The following is a 23,550-nucleotide window of genomic DNA, read 5'->3' as shown; positions in this document are numbered from 1 at the left end:
TAAGTAGAGTGTTCACTTTTCATTCGGTAGGTATTGAGTTCAATCCCTGCCCAACTGATACAAAGTCCAGTACAGTTTAGTTCATCCTCAGTGAGATAGCATCTCCCCAAGTCCCTCTTGAGCATGACAGACTAAAGACTTTTGAAGAAATGGCACATACATTTACTGCTCCCTCTGCTTAGCACTGCACTACCAGTGGACTAGCCCTCTGCTGTAGTGATTGCACAAAGTTGTGTGGCCCATGACTACGTACAGTAACAGAGATGGGTCAGCCGCCCCTATCCACCATCTAGTGCGGGAAGGACTTTAACTTAACTTAACCCCTTGTGTGTTGCAGTGTGCCCTGTATGTCCTGCCTGTATTACAAAATGAGTGAGACATGTAGTATGACATGGTTAACCCCTCGTGTGTTGCCTAATCAGTGAGACGTGTGAATGTCACGCCTGACCCTCATGTTTTTAATGTGCTTCTGGGCACCAGGAGCTGCTGCAGGCCTTAGACTTAAGTTAACTCCTCATACATGTGTGTTCCAGGGTGCCCTGTACTTAACTTAACCCATCATACAGGTTGCCCTGTATGTCCTGCTGGGCGCCAGGAGCTGGCAGCTGTAGCCAACCCTCATGCAGGCCTTAAACTTAACTTAATTCCTCATACATGTGTAGGGCCGGTGGTGGGAGCACATACTACATGCTACTATAGGATTCCATAGTACGTAGACGTTATATCGAACGGGACTGGCTGTTCGAACATAGAATCATGGATCACAAGAAGTCATGTTTATTGTGTGTGTGACTTCCCATACATGTGTGTTCCAGGGTGCCCTGTATACCCTTCTGGGTACCAGAAGCTGCTGTCTGGCCAGCCACAGCGAGTACCCGGTGATCCGGCAGCTCTGGCCCACCCTGCTGCAGGCCGGCCACTCCGAGAAGCCCTCCATCCAACGGCTCATCGAGGACGTCACCGACAGAATACACCGCAACTACGAGACGGTCGCCGTGCAGTCAGAGGTGAGGAATGCACTGTGTAGCACTAGCACCGGCCACTTGAATTTACCATGAATCCATTTATTTTCACTCAAAACTAAGTCTCTGGGACTTAACTTTGGTGTAGGAGGGAAAAGGAGGTTTTCACTGTGTTTTAAATTTGTGGTTGAAACAATTCTAGAGTGCAATAGTGATATATCGGTAACATATATTCACAGAGTCATGATTCGCCGCAAAAACTGGGAAATAAATTCGTGATAATTCATGATGATCATAAATATTATAAAAAAGTTTGTTAGACTTCAATTCTAGGTTTTAAGATGTTGTATGTGCATAGAAATCTTGCCTGTTGTATGTGTGTATCTTACCTAATCAGAACTTCTCTCCTTTTCCAGATGTCAGAAGCCTGTGTGAACCTCGCCAAAGCAGTTCTTGCAACGAAGAAGCCCCCTCCCACCTGCACTCCCACCACACAGGAGCTAGAGGGCGCTGCTAAGGACCTGGAGAGAAGGAACAAGGCAACCCTGGAGTAAGTGTGGTGAACTGCAAAATACTCAATCTGGTGTATTCCAAAACTTATCCAAACAACTCTTTACCAGAACACAAGAGCAAAATTTGGAAAGGTTCTGAGAGGAGATCGCAAACTACATAAAGAAGCCCCAATAAGTGCACTACTACCCCCTGAGTGCTTTACCCCAGCTAATTATAAGTAAGGGGTTGTTGTTCAGTATCAAGAAAAAGAAGAGCATTTTTTTTTTCAAAATATCTGTTACATGAACAGTGTTTCTGTTTTTCAGCATTTACCATGACCTAGTCAACACCTTGTTAGACCTGCTGGAGTCTGGAAAACTGTAAGTACATCTATCCTCAGTGAGTTACATTATTTTGATTTTGTGTTCCTACACCATTTAAGTTGAAAACTTCTATTAGGAGCCTAAGGCACTGTCACAAGTGTAAAATCAGCAATTTACAAGCACAGTCAATCTAAGACTCACCGGACACATATCACGTCATGGTCTCCTGATGGCAAAAAGAATGGTAGGTTGCCTCACCTTAAAGAACCCGATTGAAACTGTTTATATACAAAGAGCCTGAAACATACAATGAAGGACAAGATGTACTGGAGGCCAAACATTGTTTCCACTCCAATTTTGTAAAGAGTAAGATATTAGATAGACAGCTACATGTAGTTTACATTCTTCCCTGAAACCTTTTAATGTAAAGAACTAGACTAGTACTCACATCAAAAGGTTGCAGCTTGGGAAGCTTTCAATCAGCATCCGCCATTTTTCTTGAACCTTCAAGATTGAACCTTGTAACTGCTTTACTTCCAGGAGGTGGAGATTTGTGCAGATCTCCATCGGGATGCTGACGCTGCAGATCCGCAGGGACACCCCCCTCCCGCCCCGCGCCGTCGCCATGTTCACAAGGTCACTCGTCGACGAGACCATCACCGTCAGGAAGGTGGGTCTTCTGTTGCCGTGGCGATGGCATTCTGTTACCATGGCAACGAGTCAAACTGCAAAGTGATCCTTTTATATCAGAATGTTCGGTTGTGTATTGTCTTATACAGACGAAGCCACTTAATTGCACCTCGGATAAAGTCACACTCCATTTAATTGCACCGAATCCCAAAATCCCAAACCGGTTCCCATTCACTGCATTGTTAGTGACTCCGCATATCTGCACCGCACATTTTCACCAATGCCGGATAACTGCACCAAATTTAAAAAAAAATCCTCGACAAGTTAACTAAAAAGGTGCTCTAAAAATCAGCAAACGTCGTACAAATGAGCCGATACCTGCCGGTGTAAAGGCGAAATACCGCCAATATGTTTAAAACTGTTTTAGTAACGAAAGAAGGCGGTCTCCATTGACAGATATGTTGATAGGAATCATGTGGAAGGTCCCGGGGGGGTCACGGGGTAGGTCGCACGCCTACAAAGGCGGCATTACGCTTTGGCAGACAGTATGCTCAATAAAGATTGGTCTCTACCTGTAGACTGTCTAATTACTGTGAATGCATTCAAGTTCGCGGGAATTTGATTTCGCGTCGCGGCATCGCTATTGTCACATACTATTGCAATAAGAAAAGACCGTCACATTCAATCGGAAACCAAACAGCGACTCGGCAATGGCTATAGACGCGTAGGTGGACATAGCAGTCGCTTTTGATGGTGCAGTGCTGACGTGATGGCAGAGCTGAATCCGCGTCGTAGAAACTTCCTGCATTCGCCGGAACGAGGTGTACGCGGGTTCGGCTCTGCTATAAGGAGAATGATCTGTCACTGATCAAACTGGAACTGTGAACTCAATATTTTGCTGGTTCTATGAGGTATGGTAGCGCAAGAACTGTTACGTTAGCTACTAAGGTCAAGTAAGTCTCGACTCTGGGGCGTTATCCAGCCTATGAAGAGAAAAAAACATGGTGGTGTGGTCCAGCTGGGAATTTCGCATAATTGCACCAGCCGGATAATTGCACCAAAACCACTGACAAATGGGTGGTGCAGTTAAGCGGATTCTACTGTACATTATAAGTCTTGAAGTTACTTCACCTGTTTTTGTGTGCCCTTCACCTGTTTTTGCATGGAACTTCGTCTAAGTGATATTCAAATGAAAGTTCCTCTGTGATGGTAATTGACATATTAAATCTAATTCCGTACACAAAGTAAAGCACATGCCAATAATCTTTGATCCTTCTCAAGTTGAAATAATCCGAAGCCTGCATATGTCACAAGTGTGACGTCAGCAGTGCATCACTTGAGAAGGATCAGACGACTGACCTGAAGCTTGTTCATAAGCGCTTTAGCTTTAGTCTTTATAATTCTTCCAACTGAGTTGTCCACTTTAAACGTTCTCTGCCTTGTACCTTGCAGATGTCCATCGGTGCTGTTGTTGCCATCTTGAAGCAGCTGAAAAGGGAACACAAGAAGAAGGAGATTGAGCCTTTTAAAGAAGGTAAATCTTCCACTAGCAGAATCCTCAAGATCACTGGGTGTTCTAATGTGATTTTTTTTATACATTTCACTCATTCACTAATCTCCGCCCCTTTTCAGTCTTTCACTGAGGCGGGCCGTCAATATACATTTATAAACATTAATATTTATACAATGTCATTTATAAGTCATTTTGCGTGGGATTTTTTTACATTGTTCTCTACTCTAGAGATTTGTTCACAGTACTAACCACAGCTGCAGCTAGTGTCCTTCCTCAGGGCAATATTAACGGGTTCTACTTTGCTCTGCACCACATTCAAGGTGTCGCTGCCGCAGTGTGAAGTAAAACCAGTCAGTATTGCCCTGAGGAAGGTGACAAACGGTCACCAAAAAGTTGGCTTGGTGTTAACTCTTTAGTTGCGCACAAAGAACTTTGTTGTACAGTGATGTACCACCCTGATGAACCAATTCACGGATATTTAAACCTCTTCCCCTGTCCCTGGTGTCAGGAGGGTTCCAGCCCCCACCCCCGGGCTCCCTGGTGCCCCTGGGGGAGAGGGACGACAACAAGTGGCTCCAGTACGACAGCAGCAAACTGCCCAAGACTCAGGACCAGTGGGACAGCACCACCTTCGTGGACAAGACTCACTGGGGCTTCAACACATGGCCTAAGTAAGAATTCTTTCGTCAAATTAAGATAGTCTCATTTCTGCTTGTTGAATAATGGAAATCCAGCCATATCAAATTTGAAAAGCTAAAATTTGGAATCTGAAACTATTTCTCAAGTTATTTACAATGTGACAGAACTAAAGGTGCCATGATACAAAGGGAAGCATGCTCTTGTGAAACTTGTAAGACATATTGTGACCAGCTACCAAGGGGCATCTACTAAGCTGGATAATAAAAGTACATGTATAGATTCTAAGAGAGAATTTGGTCCATTGTGTACTGAAAGCATGCACATTTTTGTTCTTAAAGTACAGAACTTAATTCTTGTGGGCAAGCCTTTGACCAGGTACATGTAAATCCTGTATGATGTAGAAGAGTGGTTTTACAGAGTGACTAAGACAGACACAGAATGATGTGACATTGTTTTCCCCTCCCTGCCCAGACCCATGCTGACCTATGCACCTGCGGATCAGCAGCCTCCCCTGGGGCGGAAGAGAGAGGACATGTCAGAGGTAACACAGAACAACCCGCACTTTGTTAACGTTGTTTTGTCTCTGTAGTATTGTATGTCACATTGTTCATACAGCACTATAGATGTGTACTTTCAAACTTTCCATAGTCAGTCCTGTTGCCTGAAAGGCATATGAGCTAGTATTGCACTGGTTCTGGAACTGCCTCCACCCTACCATAGTGGGACATATAATTTACAACAAGTCATGCAGGAACTACAACTTGGTATTCCTTGATGATATCTACAAAAGGATTTCCATTTCTGTGTCTCTCTGTTACATTCTGTTGGGTGAAGGCACCAGCCTTGCTGCTTGCAAAGTACATGATTGTATCATGCACTGATATTTCCAGAGGTTTGGGAGTGCCTATACGGATACGCCTCCATAGTGGTGTACATATTGGTGGACTTGTAGCTACGGGTGATGGATATTGCCTGTACTATAATAATACTTGCAGAAAAATTTCAATTGTTTCTTCCTGTTTCTGTAGGGAGAAGGCATCATCTTCGACCACTTCTCCAACAAGGAGTTTGTGGACAAACTCATCAGCTTCCTGTCGCTGGAGGACAGGAAAGGTAGAGACAAATTCAGCAACCGCAGATTCAACATGTTCAAGGTGGGTACATTTGTTGGTTGCAAGATACACATATTTGAATTTGAATGATGTACTAGGTTCTGTAAGATGTCCAGTTCATATTTTGTCATCGACTATATTTGGACTGTGGACTTATCCCACAGTAGCATGTTTAGTCCAGTAGTTAGTGACCCTGTCTCTTGGAAGTTTGAATCTCGGCTGTGTCGCTCACCTGACATGCACACTACTAGAAAGGGTTGCAGTCCTCTGGCTCAGGACGGGATGAAGAACCAATTGAAGAATGGCTCATCTGTTCACTGACTTCATATATAGAGCTTAACTGGTTTGACATTATGTTCGCATTATCCTACATGTTGTATTACACATTGCACTCTCTTCCTTCAGGGTTTGTTTAGAAACTATGACGACGCCCTGCTGCCCCTGTTCAAACCCCACATGGAGAGGCTGGCGGCCGACACTCAGGAGTTCAGCCAGCGGTGTCTGGCAGAGATTGTAGCAGGGCTGATCAGGGGGGCCAAACACTGGACCTTCGACAAGGTACGCACAAACATTTACACACTGTCTTCTGTTGGGTACAGCTAGTCTTGTTGAATTATCAAGTGTGGAAAGTTCTGTGGGGCCAAACACTGGACCTTTAACATTATGTAAACACAAATTTTACACACTGTCTTCTGTAGGGTACAGCTAGTCTTGTTGAATAGTATATAAAATTCTATTGGATAGCACAGCTTTATGTTGTTCGTCAGTACAGCTATGTTGTTGACCAGAGCAGATATGTTGTTGATCAGTACAGATATTTTAACGAATTATACATTAATCAGGTTGGTAAATTGTTGGAAATTTCTTGCTACACAACCTTAACGCCAATGTTTTGGCAACTGCCCAGATTCTTCCTCAGGTCATAGTGAACTCTGCTACTTCATGTATTGTTGAAAAGTTTGGATATGTTGTTAAGCAGTACCGGTAGAGAGATGAACTCATTTTTGTCTTTTATCTTCTCCAGCAAGAGAAGCTGTACGAGTTCCTGCTGCCACTGCTGAAGACTGTCATGACCAACGCTTCAGTGGAGACCATCGGAGACTGGGCACAGAGCATGTCTTCTGCTGTGGTGGGTTGTCTTATCCCAGTTTCTGTAACACAAAAATAAAACATTAAAAGCTCAGAACACTTTTGTCATTTGTGAAATAGGCAGTTATGCACTTGTCATTTGCTTGCTTGAATATTGTATGTATGTTTTTATGGCATAAGTTATATGTAAGTAGATATAGTTACAGTTGACAATAAAAATTCCAATATTCCAGGTTCAAAGTTAAAGAGATCTCCATTCATCTCAGTTTCTAAAACATGAAGCTATTGAAAGTACCAGAGTTATGACATTTCAGAAATAAATCAGACTTGTTCTTGGTGTCTCTTCAAATTCAAATGGTCTTTATCCCAGTTTCCTTACCTCAAACCCTTGATTGTTAACCTAAGGGCTCCCTATTGTCTGACATGTTATCCCATGTGGTAATATGTAGCATGTTGTCATGTTTGTGTCTACAGGAGAACAGAGACCCCAGGAAGATCCACTGGTTGTTGGAGGCTCTGATGGAGGACTGTGCCAACGAGTCGGGGGGATCCTTCCTGTACTCAAGGTGGCTGCAACAACCTTAAAATAACACCATACTTGCTTCTGTCATATCATGTAAAATCTACTAATATAATTCTAACATAACATATATCTGCCACCCTGAAAAATGCATCTAAGAGATCTTCAATGCGACGTACCCCCAGTATAATACATATAGAATACAACACGGGGTATTCCGTATCACCCGAGGTACCAGCCCGACCGCGGGTCGGATCGCCCGACGGCCGTTGTGGTGGGAATTTAATACGTAACCTGGATGATAAATGTTAATGGAAGTTAGTTGTAGAGATATTTGACTGTAGAAACTTGATTGACTCCCATTATTCAGTTTCTCTCCATATTTGATATGAGCTGTATTTCAAGCTTGACCATCTCATCCCTCCCCCCTCACCCCCAGCCGACTGTACGTGCTGCAGAGTGCTCTGAACCAGCAGGAGTGGGTTAGGGTTAGTGTTAGGGAATGGAACAGTAGCTAACATGTCTGCCCCCCTCCCCCAGCCGGCTGTACGTGCAGCAGAGTGCCCTGAACCAGCAGGAGTGGGTTAGGGTTAGTGTTAGTGTTAGGGTAAGGGAATGGAACAGTAGCTAACATGTCCGCCCCCCTCCCCCCAGCCGGCTGTACGTGCAGCAGAGTGCCCTGAACCAGCAGGAGTGGGTTAGGGTTAGTGTTAGTGTTAGGGTAAGGGTAAGGGAATGGAACAGTAGCTAACATGTCCGCCCCCCTCCCCCTAGCCGGCTGTACGTGCTGCAGAGTGCTCTGAACCAGCAGGAGTGGGTTAGGGTTAGTGTTAGTGTTAGGGTAAGGGAATGGAACAGTAGCTAACATGTCCGCCCCCCTCCCCCCAGCCGGCTGTACGTGCAGCAGAGTGCCCTGAACCAGCAGGAGTGGGTTAGGGTTAGTGTTAGTGTTAGGGTAAGGGTAAGGGAATGGAACAGTAGCTAACATGTCCGCCCCCCTCCCCCTAGCCGGCTGTACGTGCAGCAGAGTGCCCTGAACCAGCAGGAGTGGGTTAGGGTTAGTGTTAGTGTTAGGGTAAGGGAATGGAACAGTAGCTAACATGTCCGCCCCCCTCCCCCTAGCCGGCTGTACGTGCTGCAGAGTGCTCTGAACCAGCAGGAGTGGCGGGTACCCGAGCTGCTGCACCGTCTGCTGGCTCACCTGGAGCCACACCTGCCGCACGTGTACAAGAACGTCAGGGACAGGCTGGGCAGGTGAGAACTGCTCAATGTGGTTGTTGCTCACGTAGGTCAGCAAATAAAAGCCAAGTTTCCTTGCTGTTTCTGTAGCAGGGTATATTTTTACAGGAAGGGTTGCTAGCCCTTCCCCTTGAATGTGCTCGAGGCACCCCCATGAACATGTTACCCCCATTTTACGTCCCTTCCGAAAGACGGATGCAGCTCTAACTTAGATGTTACCACCTAATAGTATATTGGAACCAGTAGCTCAACTGTGAGGCTGCTACCAGTTGAGCTACAGGGACATCCCTGAGAACTGCTCAAGGAAAAACACCTCTGCAAGTATAGGCCCCACTGAAAAGCTGTGATCATACCACAGAGTGGGCAACTCGGGTAAAATATGACAGAAAATGAATATTAGACAAATGTAGATTAGACCAGACAACTGCAAGTCCTTGCTCAACAGGCAAGCCAACAGCCCATAAAAGAACGACTGTCACAGCTGTTGTATACGAATATAAAGGTAAAGGTAAACAATGGCAAGATGAGTCTCTTCCTTGGGGCTTTATGTAACCCTCTTCCAAGCACATACCCGTTGCTACTTCGACTTCAGAAACTGCCACGAACATGGCAGTATTATGAGAGAAGATACTAGTTGAAACAATAAATATCACTGAATAAAAGACTCTTTTTACACAACCAAGAGATTTTATTCCACTGACGTTTCGGTGACCATCTGTCACCTTCTTCAAGGCAATTCTGACTGGTTCACATAGTAATGCAGCACAGGTGTCTCTGCTTATACATAATAATGAGATGCATTTCCGAATGCAAAGTATTTACATATGTTAACGATTACAGGGGATGAAACCTCTTGGTTGTGTAAAAAGAGTCTTTTTATTCAGTGACTTACCAACCTGATGAAACTATTCACGAATAAATATCACTGTGAAGGGAGTGAATATAGAAAAGGTGAATCAAATCTCTAATTGGTTGCAGTGTCCTGACCAACATCTTCATGTACGAGCTGCCGGCGGAGATCGCCACGCCAACGGGCTCACCGCGGCGCGGGAAGTTCCTGCAGGGCCTGCTGCCCAAACTCGCCATCCTGGAGACGCTAGACCTGGAGAGGAACGGCAACGGTAGCCAAGGCAACGGTAGCCAGGGCAACGGTAGTCAAGGCAACGGTAACCACGGCAACGGGAAGGGAGAGGAGCCCATGGAGGTCCAGGACCAGGCACAGGACGGGTCACTGGGGGAGACAGATGAAAAGAAAGAAGCAATTCAACTCATCAAAACAGGTCAGTTGCTTAGTTTGTGTAGTGGCAAATCCCACCAAGACTTTTGTGGTCAGGTGTACTGTTTGATTTATAATCTAAGGCCTAGGCCAGTAGAGAAGATTTGATGCGGTGAAGCCTTGGCAATCATGCCGTCTTTTGATGACCTTGACCCTCCTTTACTTTTATACATGATGACCTTTACACCTTCCAATGACATAATGGCCTTGCCTCCTCCCCATCTCATCATATTCAGTAACCTTGCCCCCTCCCCATCCTCATGATGACCTTGCTCCCCTCCCCACCTCATGATGACCTTGCCCCCCTCCCCATCTTATGCTAACCTTGCCCTTCCCTGTGTGTTCTAGTGATGAAGTGGATGATCAGTGGACTGGCCAGGATGTACCATGGAGTCTTCCCAGAGCTCTATCAGCTGCTACCTCTGGTGAGCTTTCCCATTGGTTACTATCTCTTGTGTGGAAGGGATGCTCTTAGTGCACTACTGATCATGAGGAGAAAGAGCATACCCTCCAAGCAGGATGAGAGGCAGTTCTGCCATACATTTGTAATTACAACCACCCCAAAAAGTACAGAAACTAGGCTGAGCGTCTTCATGCACTGATTTCCACTTTAGTGGAGTAGTCGCAAAACTGTCTCTTGCCTTTCACAGACATGAGTTCCCTTGGCAACACACACTATGTACGTTGACCATGTACATGTACATACTGTACACTGCGTCTGTCCTACCTGTGGGTGATTAACTTTTTAGTTTAGGCCCAGTCACATACGTTGTACTATCATCATACAATAGCAAACTCGGGGTATTCTTGGGATGGTTGTGCATGTGTCCTTCAAAATTCAGCAGTCTTGTTACAGAAAAATCTCTCTTGGATCTTGTCAGTGTTTAGTTCTGTCTAATAATTCTATGGCTTCTGACCAGACTGTTAACAAGACCTGGTTTGAGAAATATTTCTTTTTTCTTCCTTTTCTCAGATCATGCCCCTGGAGAGTACAGAGAAGGATGATGAGCTGCAGAAGGATGCGCAGGTGTGTCTGGCCTGCGTGGCGCAGGCGTACCTGGCACCCGACGTCCTCCCTATGGCAATGGAGGCTGTCAAACAGGTACATGAGACTGGCATGTGGTGTCTTCATGGCAGTGCAGTTGTGTTGATACAATATGTAGAGGAACCCGACTACATTTACAGACAAACAGGAAACAGATAACATTGGTTCGACAAGATAATTGACAAATAGGAGATAGACTTCTGTAAATGTTCACGTTAGTTTTAATTCTGCGGTGACCTCTCCAATACGAATTCATTGCACTTTAGATATGGGATTCCAATGTATTACTTCTTTGCTACAAATCTGTTTGTCGTTACATAAAAACACTGCAAAAAACCTCCTTTCCCGTCTTACCACAGAATCAAATCACGAAAATAAGAGAATTTACAGTATGTGTTTTCCTATCCACAGGTTGCATTCGGAGGTCTGTGGCGGGCGCGTCTGTCCATCATGACGTTCCTGCAGGTGTTGGTGTTCTGTAACCTGTTCCTGGTGCAGTCCAACAAGTCTGTGGTGGCCGATATACGCAAGCTACTCCTCAAACTACTACAGGACGAACAACTAGAGGTAGGTAGAACAGATATGCGCAAACTACTGCTCAAACTCTTACAGGACGAACAGCTAGAGGTAGGCAGAACAGATGATCAATGATTTTGTACAGTACATGCAAGATGAATAAGACTGGACTGTAGCTAAGGTTTGATCCACCGGTAAGAACGCCTAATCTTTAATTTTGATAAGTATGGTGGGATATTTAACGTACTCTAGATGTGTCTCTCTTTAAACACCTTGACTTAACGTTCCATTGGACAGGAGGTCCCTAACTCAAGCGGGGCACTCATATTCGAGTGAGGAAATAGTCATAAAGTGGCTTTCCATATGGCACAACATTGGGGCCTGTAAAGGATTCAAATTCAGAACCTTTGGACTCTAAGTCAACAACCCTAACTTAACTTAACTAAGTCCACTTTATTATTTCCCCAGGTTAGAGAGATGGCAGGCACCACGCTTAGTGGCTTCCTACAATGTAACCTGATCGCTCTGGACAAAGATCTGCAGGTTTGTGACTCACTTTAGTGGAGACTTTGTTGCTGACCGCTACGTATGTACTCATAGGATTGTGGAACAGCGTTCCATTGGATCAGATAAGCATATTCAATATCAGAACATTCAGACATAGCATAAACAGCATATTATGAATATCAATATATGAATAATATGAATATATAATAATGAATATCATATATGAGGCCGTCCATACTCCACACTTAAGAGCATTTTAGAAATAGAAACTGGTCTTAGTGGAAAAGACCTGACAGAAATGATGTGTAACCGAGAATACTGGAAGCAGAAATTTGTAGACGCTTTAAGTCGTTAGAGTATGATTATGTATGTATGTATGTATGAATATCAAATTCACCATGAGCCTGATGTTACCATCGGTTTACGATGCAGAACAGCTCATACAGAGAACTGTAACAGCATCTCTTCACCCTGAGTCAGAAACATTTAGCTCACTAGGATTAAGGACTAACAGCTACTGGCCCAATAGGAGAAGCAGGGGTTACGTAAAGGCTGTTTGGGAAATTCCCTACCTTTGGTGTGTTATTGTAATCAATTGTTGTTTTAAGCCCAGAGCAATCTAAAAAGCAAGTTGCAAGACCAGAGTACATATACATGTATGACCTGGGAAAACAATTGAATTGAAAAAAAATGTGTCTCATCCCCAGGTGCACTTCAACAAGCTCTGCCACACCAAGTTGCCAAAGAGGAAGAAGCTGACGGATCCTGGGGTGCAGGAGGGTGAGGCCTGTTTCCATGACAACCCTTTTCACAATAGAAGAGTTCACACTTCAGTGGACTGCGCTTTCTATAACCATGATTGACTTTCCAAATTTGAGATAACCAGTGTGCATTGCTTCATTTGCTTTAACTCCAAGTCCCATGATCAGACAGCTAGTCAAACCTGTACTGTGTTTGTTCCCTTATGCTCCGTTCGGTCCTTTTTATGTACACTTTTTCTTCTTCCGTCCTGTCACGTTGCCACCGATGTCTGCCCCCCTCCTCTGCTCTCAGGTCCCTCCAGCCAAGGTATGTGCAGTGCCTGCCGTGTGTTGTGTGTTTCTCCTACACGTGTTGCTTCTTATTATAATGCTTGTACTCGTAAAAGAATTCCCCTTTTCAGAACACCTGGAAAAACTTGCTCTGCTCGTGATTGTTATTTTTGCCATCCTGTTGCTGATGCTATTGCCATCCACTGCTTCTGTGACATCACGTTATGCAGATAGAACATGTGACTTGGTGAAAAATGGATCATAAGTTGCAGAAAGTCTACAGCGCCCCCGTCTGTGTTAAGGAATGGTTGTAAGGCCCTGATGACATGAAAATGGCTTCTTTAACTCCTTTTTCAAAAGACCGTTTTGGTTGTGTTTTCCAGCCCTGATCCAGAGGCATGCGGGGGTGCTGGGCCTGTCCGCCTGTGTCCTGTCGTACCCCTACGACGTGCCTGACTGGATGCCGCAGCTGCTGCTAGAGTTAGGAGATCACCTCAACGATCCACAACCCATTGCGGTAAGCTTTTGTACTCCTTGGCCATCAGTCCATCCGTATACAAATGTAGATTGCTTGTGGATTCTTTGTGTATTAATAGTTCTTGTGGTTTATCGTTTCCCATCAGAGGACAGTCAATTTTTATTCAGTATAATTTTTTCTCTGTTAAAAGAAATTAGAAAGACTCCTTGTAGTAATGCCCTGATATCTGTATGACTTGCAGCCCATTGCAGCAAGTTCTCCTTGTCTTAAAATGATGGGCAAATATCTGTTTTGGGACAATCAAACTTCAAATCCTTTTTACAGTTGGTAATTCAAACCTGTATACACACAATACTTACTATCATCTGTCTTTCGTGTCATGACCCGTTGAATAGTAGCTTCTCCATAGGCAGAAAGTTGAATGTTTCGCTTCCTTTTTTCACACCTGCAGGGAACAGTGAAGAAGACGTTGTCAGACTTCCGTCGCACGCATCACGACAACTGGCAGGAGCACAAGCAGCGCTTCACAGAGGACCAGCTGTTCATGCTGACAGACCTCCTGGTGTCCCCGTCGTATTACGCCTAATGAACTCGTACTACGTCACAATATGACGTACTACGTTGTACTACACCTAGGAACGTTGTACTACGTCACAATATGTTGTACTACGTCATACTACGTTGTACTACGCCTAAAAATTTACTACGTCATGGTACGTCACACCCGGATGATACAACAGAGTAAATCTCGTCAAATACGTCTCAATAAAAGAAAAGAGAAACATCATCACCTTGTCAGTGAAATTGCCCTTAAAGTCAGGACCGAATATGTACTCCTGAGTGTGGAAATCTTCAATATGCAAATAACAGTAATGTGCCATGAAGAACAGAATCCTTTTTCGACAGAGGTCGCAGAAACGACTTTGCACCGGGAAGACGGAGATTCCATACCTGACAGCAGGTGGGAAAAATCTATCCAGATGTCACTGATGCAGTACAAGTTTGGTTTGTACCAGCCTCTCCTTCACAGTAAGATAAAGCTTACTGTGGGCATCACGGAATACGGGGAACTCAACTCGTAGACAACCCGCCATCTGACTGGGATGTTTAAAACTGCTGACAGTGCAATAAAGCAAATGATCAGGTCAAATCGTATCGTTTCAGTATTAACGATAAGGTAGTAGAAACGTTTCTCCTCCTCCAACAGTCTAGTTGTACCCCCCAAGGTACAACACTGTCCAGAGTGGTGGGAAGATTGTATGAAGTACGTCTTACATGGGGAAGGAGTTTTTACTGTTTTATTTCATCGATTTCTCGTTTGCCTTGATGATGTAGCATGTAGTGTGTACAGGAATACGTGGAATGTACATGTATGAAGGTGTTTCGATGATATTTACATGTGTGGTTTCAAGTTAGTGTGAAGGAAGTTACTAAACAGATGCAGGGCAATAATCAGTCTCTTGCCTTAGTGAGGATAGACAGCCACACGGGAATCTTAGTTCCGGGCCTGTATGATAACTTCTCGCCTCTACCAGGCTCCACAGATCGCTGGTAAGATAGTAGAAATTTGCCAAATAGACGGATAACATGCCAGAGGAGTAACTGTACTCCCTGGCCAGCTAACTCCTCTGGCATGTTATCTGTCTATTTGTAAAATTTCTACTATCTTTCCAGCGACCTGTGGAGCCTGGTAGAGGCTAGATAACTTCTACCGTTAGAATTTTTTTTCCTATCCTTCTGTTTCCTCTAACCTCCATTGTATTTTGTCGATGTTTTTTTTTTTTAGTTTAGAGGCAAATTTTTGTCTTGATGACGTTATATCTGTTAAGTCAATTTGTTGAAGTCAGTTGGAATACTTCTTAAGGGTGTTGTTGTCATGGTGACGACAGGTTTTCCTGGAAGTTTCGTCTGGTTTCCTGGAAGTTGCCAGTACAATGGAATTCTGACGAATTGTAAAGATTGTAAGATATTGAAAATAAAGGAAGTATTGAAATGGTCCTCTCGTGTCATAGTCAAGTCACAAACAAGAACAACTTTGTGGACATGGTAGATGAAAATAGCGTCATCTACAGATAGTGAGTAGTAACAATAAATAGCGTATTAATACCTTAGCGTACATACAAATATCTTAACATTGATACAATACCTGCGTGTAGGATTGAGTGGGATATGCAATTATGATATATACCGTGCGGGCCCTATGGAGGAGGCCTTTTTCTCTCTAGAAAATTCCTACCTCAGTATTTTGTCGTCCGCTTCAGTCATTCCAGAAAGTCGCCGAATTTCAAAGTCCCCAGAGAGTCGAGCTTGTTTTTCCCCAAACAATGTACATGACCTGCGAACACACTTAAAACAAAATCGTGCAGTGATCGACAAGGCAGCAGGTGCATTGTTTGCTTGTTTTATTCGGATCTCCATTAGTCTTCAAATCATTACAAATCTTGCACTGTTCTTCCTGGAGTTCATTCACATTAAATACATTAGAATCAAAATACAAGGAACACAACATATATAATTGATAGGCAGTAATGAAAAAGTCAAATGTGATACAAGACATTTACAATTGATAGACAGTAATAAACAAAATCAAATGTGATGCAATCAAAAAGAGCGTGACAGGTTAGCTGCCGAAGCTGCAGAGGCCGCATCGCTGCCGAAAATGTCCTTCAGAGCTTGTCAGGCGAGTTATCTAATTGGGGGGGGGGGGGGGCTTTTTCTCTTGAGAAGACAACTTCATTATGTTGCCAGTGTCCGTTATTCCAGAAGGTCGACGAATTTGAAAATCGCCAGAGAGTCGAGAGTGTTTTTCCTCTAAAATTTACCCTATCACATTGGACGGGGCTTGGGGACTTGATAACTTCGGCCAATCCTTGAAAAGCACGCAGCGATCGAGAGGACTCCAGGCGCATTGCTGCTGAAAATATTCTTTAGAGCTTATCCGGCGAGCTATCTCCCAATTTCCTGCCGTCTGACGCCGGCTTCATGAAAGGAAACAGTCAGTCACAACTTATATCTCATACCTGTGCCCAACACGGGAACCGCCCCTCCCCGTGTCCCATTGATCGGCCACATTCATCATTCCTGACACATCTAGCTCGTTACTCGCGCCATTGGAACGGACTGCCACTATCATCTGACATCTATCGCACGGTCTACGGACAACTCACTATTGTTGTCTGGCATGTTATTGATGTCTTGGTAAGATCTATATGAAGGCAAATGCCACTCGTTCTGCTTAGCATAACACATCAATGTCATTTTCTTACTGTTGCTAACTATTTTCTGCTGCTACAGCCCGCGATTAGGGGCAGTCACACTTGTAGTTGTACGTACATCAAGTCCGTGTAAGTTCCGTATCAATTCTTCTATGTAAGGAATTCGAAATAACTTGCTTTATACGTGTTTTTTTTTACTTTGATTGATTTGTAATATTCTATGACTGTTTAGCATCCGTGGATGCATTTTAGATACACAGACTAACAAAACAGATGAACACGAAACTCATATACGGACTTGGAGTACGCACAAGTGTGACAGCCCCTTTATCTAGACATTTTCTGATATTGTATACACAAACTGCAGCAAGGATCGGAGGTGATAGGGAAACCTCCTTGGGGTTGATTAACATTCAAGCATTTAAAGTGATCCATGTTAATTTACTATTAGTTCTTTGAAATATTGTCTATTCGTTTCTTCTGAGTGATATAAAAGCCCATCTAGGGACAAGTCTGTTTGAACTCTTTCCTTAACTCCCTAGTAATAAGTATTCGGGGTGTGTGGAACGTGAAATCCTACTCTTCGTAGGCGCACGGACGCACCTTTCTTCATCTTCCTCCCCCGTCACAAGTTCGTGCGGAAGTAAAACCCACCGAGAGAGGGAAAATCTGCCTTTATTTCCCTGCGGACCGAGAACGGAAAGGTCTTGCCCGCGTGATTGCGGCATCTCTCAGCAGCTTCGCTCCTGGATCGATGTCCTTATGGTCACTGTTGAAGGTTTAACGCGGTGCAGGTAAGTATCTAACCCGCGAGTGAATCTTTCATAAAGCGGTTCTAATCCGGTTGGCACTGCCGCCTGCGGTGTAGGTGCTGTGAAATGGTAACATCAAAAAGTGCGTCGAAATTGAGTTTGGCAGCCGCTAGATATAGATGATGTTCAAAGAGGAGGACGTTACTGATACGTAGTAGAAGAAGTTATATTGACCTAACAAAAAGTACAGTTACTTTCGTACGGTCAACTATAAATACAAAATAACTCAAATTCTACTTATTCTGAACCGCAAAGGTTAAGTCAACGTAAATTTGTGATACGTATCACAATCAAATGGGTTTAATTGTGCATGAGTTTCGGCAACTTTTGTAATCAGATTTGAATGTCTAAGATGGATGTCAGGAGACAGATTTTACAAATATGTGAAATAGACTTTCGATTAATCCTTCAACCGGTCCACATATCTATTTCATAATGCCCCACTAGTGAAAGATGTCGGATTTATGGATTTACCTATTTTTGCATTGTGAGAGTTGTCACATCTAAAGACATTCAAATCTTCCCAATCCTCTACACAAATTTGTAACCCACCCTTTCACTCTGTGAGGCCCGAGTTGAACCATATATATGATTCACAGATGTGTGGAATGGACTTTCGAGTAATCCTTCAACCGCGAACGATTAGACCGCTCCAATCAGCTGCTGCATATTGCCCCACCAGTGAAAGATGTCGGATAGCCGGAGGATTAGTTCGCTCCGAAATACTTTTCAGGGTAGAGACTGCAATCTGATAGTCTCGGTAGAGATCCCGGTCACTGAGTCAGTGAATCTAAGGATATTCCTTTTAAAAGACAGTCAGAATCTTTCAACTTCGATTCATGTCACGCTCAATAGAATGCTTTGGTCACATTTTCAAACCGATCCCCGGCCGGGCAGTTTTCATGAACAAAAATCAAATAATTCATATCAAGTATATACAGAAATAGTGCTCATGACAAATTTTTGAGACTTTTTTGTGCTTTATTGTTTTTTATATCTTACTTTTTGTCCCCGCAAACTGTCCGGCCGGGCCCCGGGTTGGAAATTGTGACCATCCGAACACATTCCTCAGCAGGCTCCCGCAGCATCACGATCGGGGACTCCGATCAGCCGTGATCTCTACCGGGAGAATCGGCGATTCTGCCAGATCTCAATCTCTACATATATTAGCCTAATAGAATGTTATCTATGTACCAGTGAATGCCATACTTTGTACCTTGTACAATTGTTGTGCAATAAAGTTATTATTATCATATCTACATACCACAGCAGGTTACGTCAGAAGCTGCCGAGGATATTGCTGTTGGGATTAGCGGTGCAGATGCCACAGCACTAATACCTTAAATACGTACATCATACATTATCGAACGGAAAACCATTACATCAGCCCTCATATTACCGCGGTGGAGGTGCGTGGGTGTGTTGTCTCCTGACATCCACGTCATACTAATGAGCCCACATTCGAGACCGGCAGTTCTCATGTTTAATTTGTTTTCTTGTTCGGCATACCCGGTAAACCGCCTCATGACTTAAAGCACTAACTTCGTACTGAACAGTACAACCTGCATACTCGGGACAGATTTATTCGATCCACTCACACCGGGAAGGACCCCTGCTCTTTAAGATAAGTGCGATGTGTTCTTTTACGTGCTGGAGGCGTGGCTGTTATTATGCCAAACACCTATACCAATATATACAATGATGCATTTCAAAAGCGAGATCAAATTGTAAATACGTAACAATATCGCAATACACACATGTAGAATATTAGTTACTCAGTTAGGTTATTATTGTATGTCATAACTTCTCATATGAAGCAGCTGCCACCAATACCGGTATTAAACGTATGACGAAGTCCTGTTGGCGCAGTACGGACTGTGCTTAGGCCTAGGAAAATAATGTTGTGCTTCAGGTTATCCGACAGAACCTAGCGGAAACCTGACCTGAAAATTTTCGATCTGACATGAAAATAAAAAGTTTTGAAATTCACCCCTAGAGAATCCCTACCGACCGACCATATCTTTTTCAGGACCGAAATCGGAAATACAACATTAATATCTCCAGGACCTAGCCCTGTACCAGTATTCCCCTGCACAGGTTTACTGAGAACGGCTGACCTGACCGTCACAGCATCGGGCCCAACGGGTGCCTGGTGTGGTGCAGGCGGACGATAATTGATTCTTAATCCGTCAGGACCGGCCATGTGTGAAGGAATTCATCTCTTCCTGCATTTTCACCTGTATTGTTGGATGCAAAATTATTCAACCCCCTTCGCATCTTGAAAAAATGAGGAACACTACAACTGTAGAATATCACTAAACCATATAATAAGTGGTGAACAGACGGTTATTTACCGTCTTATACCAGAGCAAATGTCAAGATTTATTTTATAGTCCACGCAAAATGCAACTTTCACACAAAAAGCAGGTTGCAAATTACCCCCCCCCCACAACTGACACACAGACAGCTAAGGCTGCCCAACTAGCTATTATCATTTATTCCTTTTTTTTCTGTCATTTCTGTCCAGGGTTGCCCAGCTAAGTGATTAACACTACTTTGCAATAGGGCCCCGCGTCATAGATACATAAATAAGTGTTATACGTACAGTCAAATACAAAACAATCAACATACAATAAATCAAGGGCTAACCTTGGTAGAAATACAAAAATGGCAACACATTCCGTAAGTTAGTAAGCTAAAATCACATTTGTAAACTCAAATTTACATCATGTCATATGCATACGCACAATTTATCGCAGTTTAGATTTTTGTAACTACTCGCACTCCACGCATGTCTTCTTGCAGTTGTAAACATGTCCTGATTTGCTGTTACACCTAGTTGTACTCAACACATTCCTGTAGGAAGCCACAATAAAGGTATTTGATTTATCGTTGATTTATGCGAATGACATTTCTGTGCCACATTTCAGTGTAGAGGCACTAGAATAATAAAAGTATATCTTGCAAAGTACCTTGCCTAACAGTAATTTGGTAACATAATGCCTTTACAAATGATTTTTCTCATGCCGCACGTCTAAGAAAAGGGAATGCCGCACCTTTGCCCTTGCCCAATGTGACATCGTGACTCCATTTAGAGTGAGTTTAAGAAAATTACTAGGCATCTAGCAAAGGCCACGTATACTAAAGGTAATGGAATAACTGCCAGCCCTCCTAATGGTCCACGTCTTGCAGAGGTGCTACGTTATGAATAGAGCGACATAACGTTCAATCGGGTTAGTAAATTCCTCCATCCATTCGGCTGTCGGAGTCGGCAGTCAGACCGCAGACCTCATGCATAGTAATGCAGTGAGCGCTCGGAACGCAGGCAAGCGTTAAATTGACTTTCTCCATTCCGCTGATCGTGCGCGGATCCGGTGGGGAGAAACGGCATAAGCCCGACAGCCTATGGCGTAGTAGGGCTTGCTGACGGATGGCGTAACTTCAGTTTTTCCGGGCCTGCGTCGTACGTGCCGGTACGGCCCCTCCCTTACTACACACCGACGTGCGTCCTCTCTACATCACATTCCGGGACACGCGCCAGGGTGGAGTGACAGCTTCGGAGTGTTTTTCGAGAAAGAAAGAAAAAAGGGTCGCACTTTTCTATTCTCGGCGAGAAGGTGGTGGAGATTGGTTCAGAGTCAAGGTGAGAGGGCATGATCACGTGACTGCATACGTTAACGTGTGGAGGAAGCAAAGATGGAGCAAGGCGGGAAGATGCAGCGGAGGAAGGGAGGCGCCGTGCCATCTGCCGTCCCGGCCGGCGCGCTGCTACTGCTGGCTCTTCTCGGTAAGTCTGCTCGTCTTGTGACCCTCCCGTGATGTTTCGTAGGATTGTAGGAGGGATGTACGTGGCTTGTGTTGAATTTCTCCCACAGGGACTGTGTTATACAAGCCGTAGCCGGTACTTTAGTACTGACATTGTAGCATTTTTGCGGTCAGACCACATAGGGACTAGCTATAGAAGTGTTTGTGTGTACTGCTACCACAGGAACGCTTCTGTCTTATGTCGGTACTGATATTAACTGCGTGTTCCTCACGATACATTTATTCTTCACATGCGACACAGAGGAGAACGGGGAGGAGAAATAGGCGCGAACTCACGGGGTATAAATCTACCGTTAATCACTCGCAAAATGCTGCTGTGCAAATCGGTCTATGTTAAGCCAAACTGATGCCCTCTTTCCAGCAGAAAGATGCCATTCATCCCACACGGGGCGCGAAATGGCCAGCAGAAGCATGCTGCGGCTTCTACTGTATGTACAGAAAGTCCTGTGAGGACTGCGAGCGTATGCAGCTAATTTCATATTAAGGGATAACCGCATTAACACAGGCGTACATTTGTGGGGGGGCCCGGAATATGATGGAATTACCCTTTGTGATTCCATTACAATTATTTCCCCATTACCATCATTGGCCTCGGCGTGGGCAGCATTCTAATTACAGTTAACTGCGCAGAGGCTGGTCAGGTGGTCCGGACTGTGGCAGACGGGAAAGTAACAAGGTTCGGAAAGCTGCATTGTTGTACCTAGTTAGAACGCATCTATTCTAACCAGGGTCCGTTGGTGGAATGGTAATGTTTTTCAAATGCAGATTTGTTAGATAAAAGATACTTTCCCTGTAAATATAATCCAATGTCCCCTGTAAATGTCCCATATCGAAAATCCCTCCGTCAGTCTAAGGTAAATAACATCCCATCGTCGATTGATCCCTCTGGCGTTCTGCTCACCTCAACGGGACCCAGCGGAGCCGTTATTTATTTTTACCGTCTCCATGAGGCCTCTCCTCCTGCACATATTCGTTTCTAAATGTTACTTACATTTAAGTCGAATCGATACGTATCGCAGTAAATTAATTGAGGAGCGAGGAGTGAATTCCAGCCGGAGTACAGCGAGCCCCGGCGGGAAGCAGCACACCGCCAGATAGCTTACAGTGTTTGACGCTGCGCATTGATTTTTTATCGGCCCCGGGAGGGCTGGAAAACATCATGCAAATTAAATCAGCGATCATGTTTTCGGTGAAGCCGCTCGTACAATATACTGACAAGGTTGCGGCGGACGGTCGCACCGGGACTATCCGGGGTGAGAGCTGCTAAACAGAATCGTGATGGAAACCTTTGCACGGGAAGCCATTGGGACAGGCTAAAATCTTTCTACGGGGCGCGTTGGGGCAGGCTTAAGTCTTTCTACACACCACAGCTCCTGGGGCATACAGTCATGTCTGTTGATGTCATTGCCATTCTTAGTTATGTATATATGTATTAGGTACTAACAGTTATGTGTACAGCATTTTTGTAAAAAAATTGTAAAAATTGAAACAATTCAGATGCATCACAACGTGTACTTATGCCAGTTTTATATTGCAATTGCTGAATTCATCAATGTGAATGCGAAATCAGATTTCTCTGAACAAAGTCACATTGGTAGCGTGCGTAGTCCAGTGGTTAGCGATCTTGCCTCTGGAACTAGAAGCCCCGGGTTCGATCCCGGCTGTGTCACTCACCCGACATGCACGCTACCGTTAAAGATCGCAGTCCTTAGGACGGGACGTTAAACTGTGGTCCACTGTTCATTGTGCTTGTCGAAAAGAGCTAGGGGAATTTCCCCGGTACAATGAACCTGTAAATACTATACATAGCGTCTGTCTTCTCTGTCACGACCAGTGAAAGAGTAGCTCATCTGTTCATTGAGTTCATTTGAGCTAAACTGGTTCGAGATCTCTTTCCTTTCCTATAAAACTTTACTGCGGAAAAGCACGGGGAGAGCCGAGTGCCTTTTTACTAACCACAGCTGCTGCCACCCACGTTCAATGTGAAATGAGACTTACTAATCAGAATCGTTGATAAAACCTTTCTACGAAATTCTTTCTACTCCTCACAGCTACTGGCGCCCCGATCAATGTGAAATAATCCCCCCCCCCCAACATCTCATGACTCAAGGCGATGCCGGCTGCGTTCTTATCCAAAAGAAAGCACTCTCAGGACGCCACGCGCAAAAAGGCTCACTTTCACAGTGAAATAACAGAACTGTGAAGAAACGACAAAGGTGTCTTTGAAGGAGAGAGATGTCCCTTTCAGGGGGTCAAGGTTTGCCTGCTTCAGAGGTGACTTCTTGATTACCTTGGAGGCCGGCCGTGGTACTGAAAGTGTTGTTGT

General features: G+C 44.3%; 2 protein-coding genes across 2 annotated transcripts in view; both read left to right on the top strand.

Moving 5' to 3' along the window:
- Positions 1 to 15,370, top strand: part of LOC136433977 (proteasome activator complex subunit 4-like) — a 38,289-nt gene extending 22,919 nt beyond the window's left edge. Inside the window, exons 28-48 of the mRNA XM_066426613.1 lie at positions 816 to 1,007; positions 1,379 to 1,512; positions 1,781 to 1,834; positions 2,318 to 2,447; positions 3,860 to 3,941; positions 4,429 to 4,591; positions 5,031 to 5,100; positions 5,588 to 5,713; positions 6,077 to 6,229; positions 6,696 to 6,800; positions 7,235 to 7,326; positions 8,403 to 8,534; positions 9,498 to 9,799; positions 10,144 to 10,220; positions 10,769 to 10,897; positions 11,252 to 11,407; positions 11,825 to 11,899; positions 12,571 to 12,643; positions 12,917 to 12,931; positions 13,278 to 13,411; positions 13,824 to 15,370. Coding sequence (XP_066282710.1) covers positions 816 to 1,007; positions 1,379 to 1,512; positions 1,781 to 1,834; positions 2,318 to 2,447; positions 3,860 to 3,941; positions 4,429 to 4,591; positions 5,031 to 5,100; positions 5,588 to 5,713; positions 6,077 to 6,229; positions 6,696 to 6,800; positions 7,235 to 7,326; positions 8,403 to 8,534; positions 9,498 to 9,799; positions 10,144 to 10,220; positions 10,769 to 10,897; positions 11,252 to 11,407; positions 11,825 to 11,899; positions 12,571 to 12,643; positions 12,917 to 12,931; positions 13,278 to 13,411; positions 13,824 to 13,958 — 2,529 coding nt within the window. The 3' untranslated portion in view covers positions 13,959 to 15,370. The remainder of the gene's footprint in view (positions 1 to 815; positions 1,008 to 1,378; positions 1,513 to 1,780; positions 1,835 to 2,317; positions 2,448 to 3,859; positions 3,942 to 4,428; positions 4,592 to 5,030; positions 5,101 to 5,587; positions 5,714 to 6,076; positions 6,230 to 6,695; positions 6,801 to 7,234; positions 7,327 to 8,402; positions 8,535 to 9,497; positions 9,800 to 10,143; positions 10,221 to 10,768; positions 10,898 to 11,251; positions 11,408 to 11,824; positions 11,900 to 12,570; positions 12,644 to 12,916; positions 12,932 to 13,277; positions 13,412 to 13,823) is intronic.
- Positions 15,371 to 20,617: 5,247 nt separating this feature from the next.
- The window catches only part of LOC136432045 (lysosome-associated membrane glycoprotein 1-like), a 62,501-nt gene continuing 59,568 nt past the window's right edge, over positions 20,618 to 23,550 (top strand). Inside the window, exon 1 of the mRNA XM_066423063.1 lies at positions 20,618 to 21,186. Within this exon, the coding sequence (XP_066279160.1) occupies positions 21,096 to 21,186 (91 nt within the window). The 5' untranslated portion in view covers positions 20,618 to 21,095. The remainder of the gene's footprint in view (positions 21,187 to 23,550) is intronic.

This window comes from Branchiostoma lanceolatum, chromosome 4 (genome assembly GCF_035083965.1).
Source record: "Branchiostoma lanceolatum isolate klBraLanc5 chromosome 4, klBraLanc5.hap2, whole genome shotgun sequence".
Lineage (NCBI taxonomy): Eukaryota > Metazoa > Chordata > Leptocardii > Amphioxiformes > Branchiostomatidae > Branchiostoma > Branchiostoma lanceolatum.
This window is presented reverse-complemented; position numbering and strand designations above follow the sequence as displayed.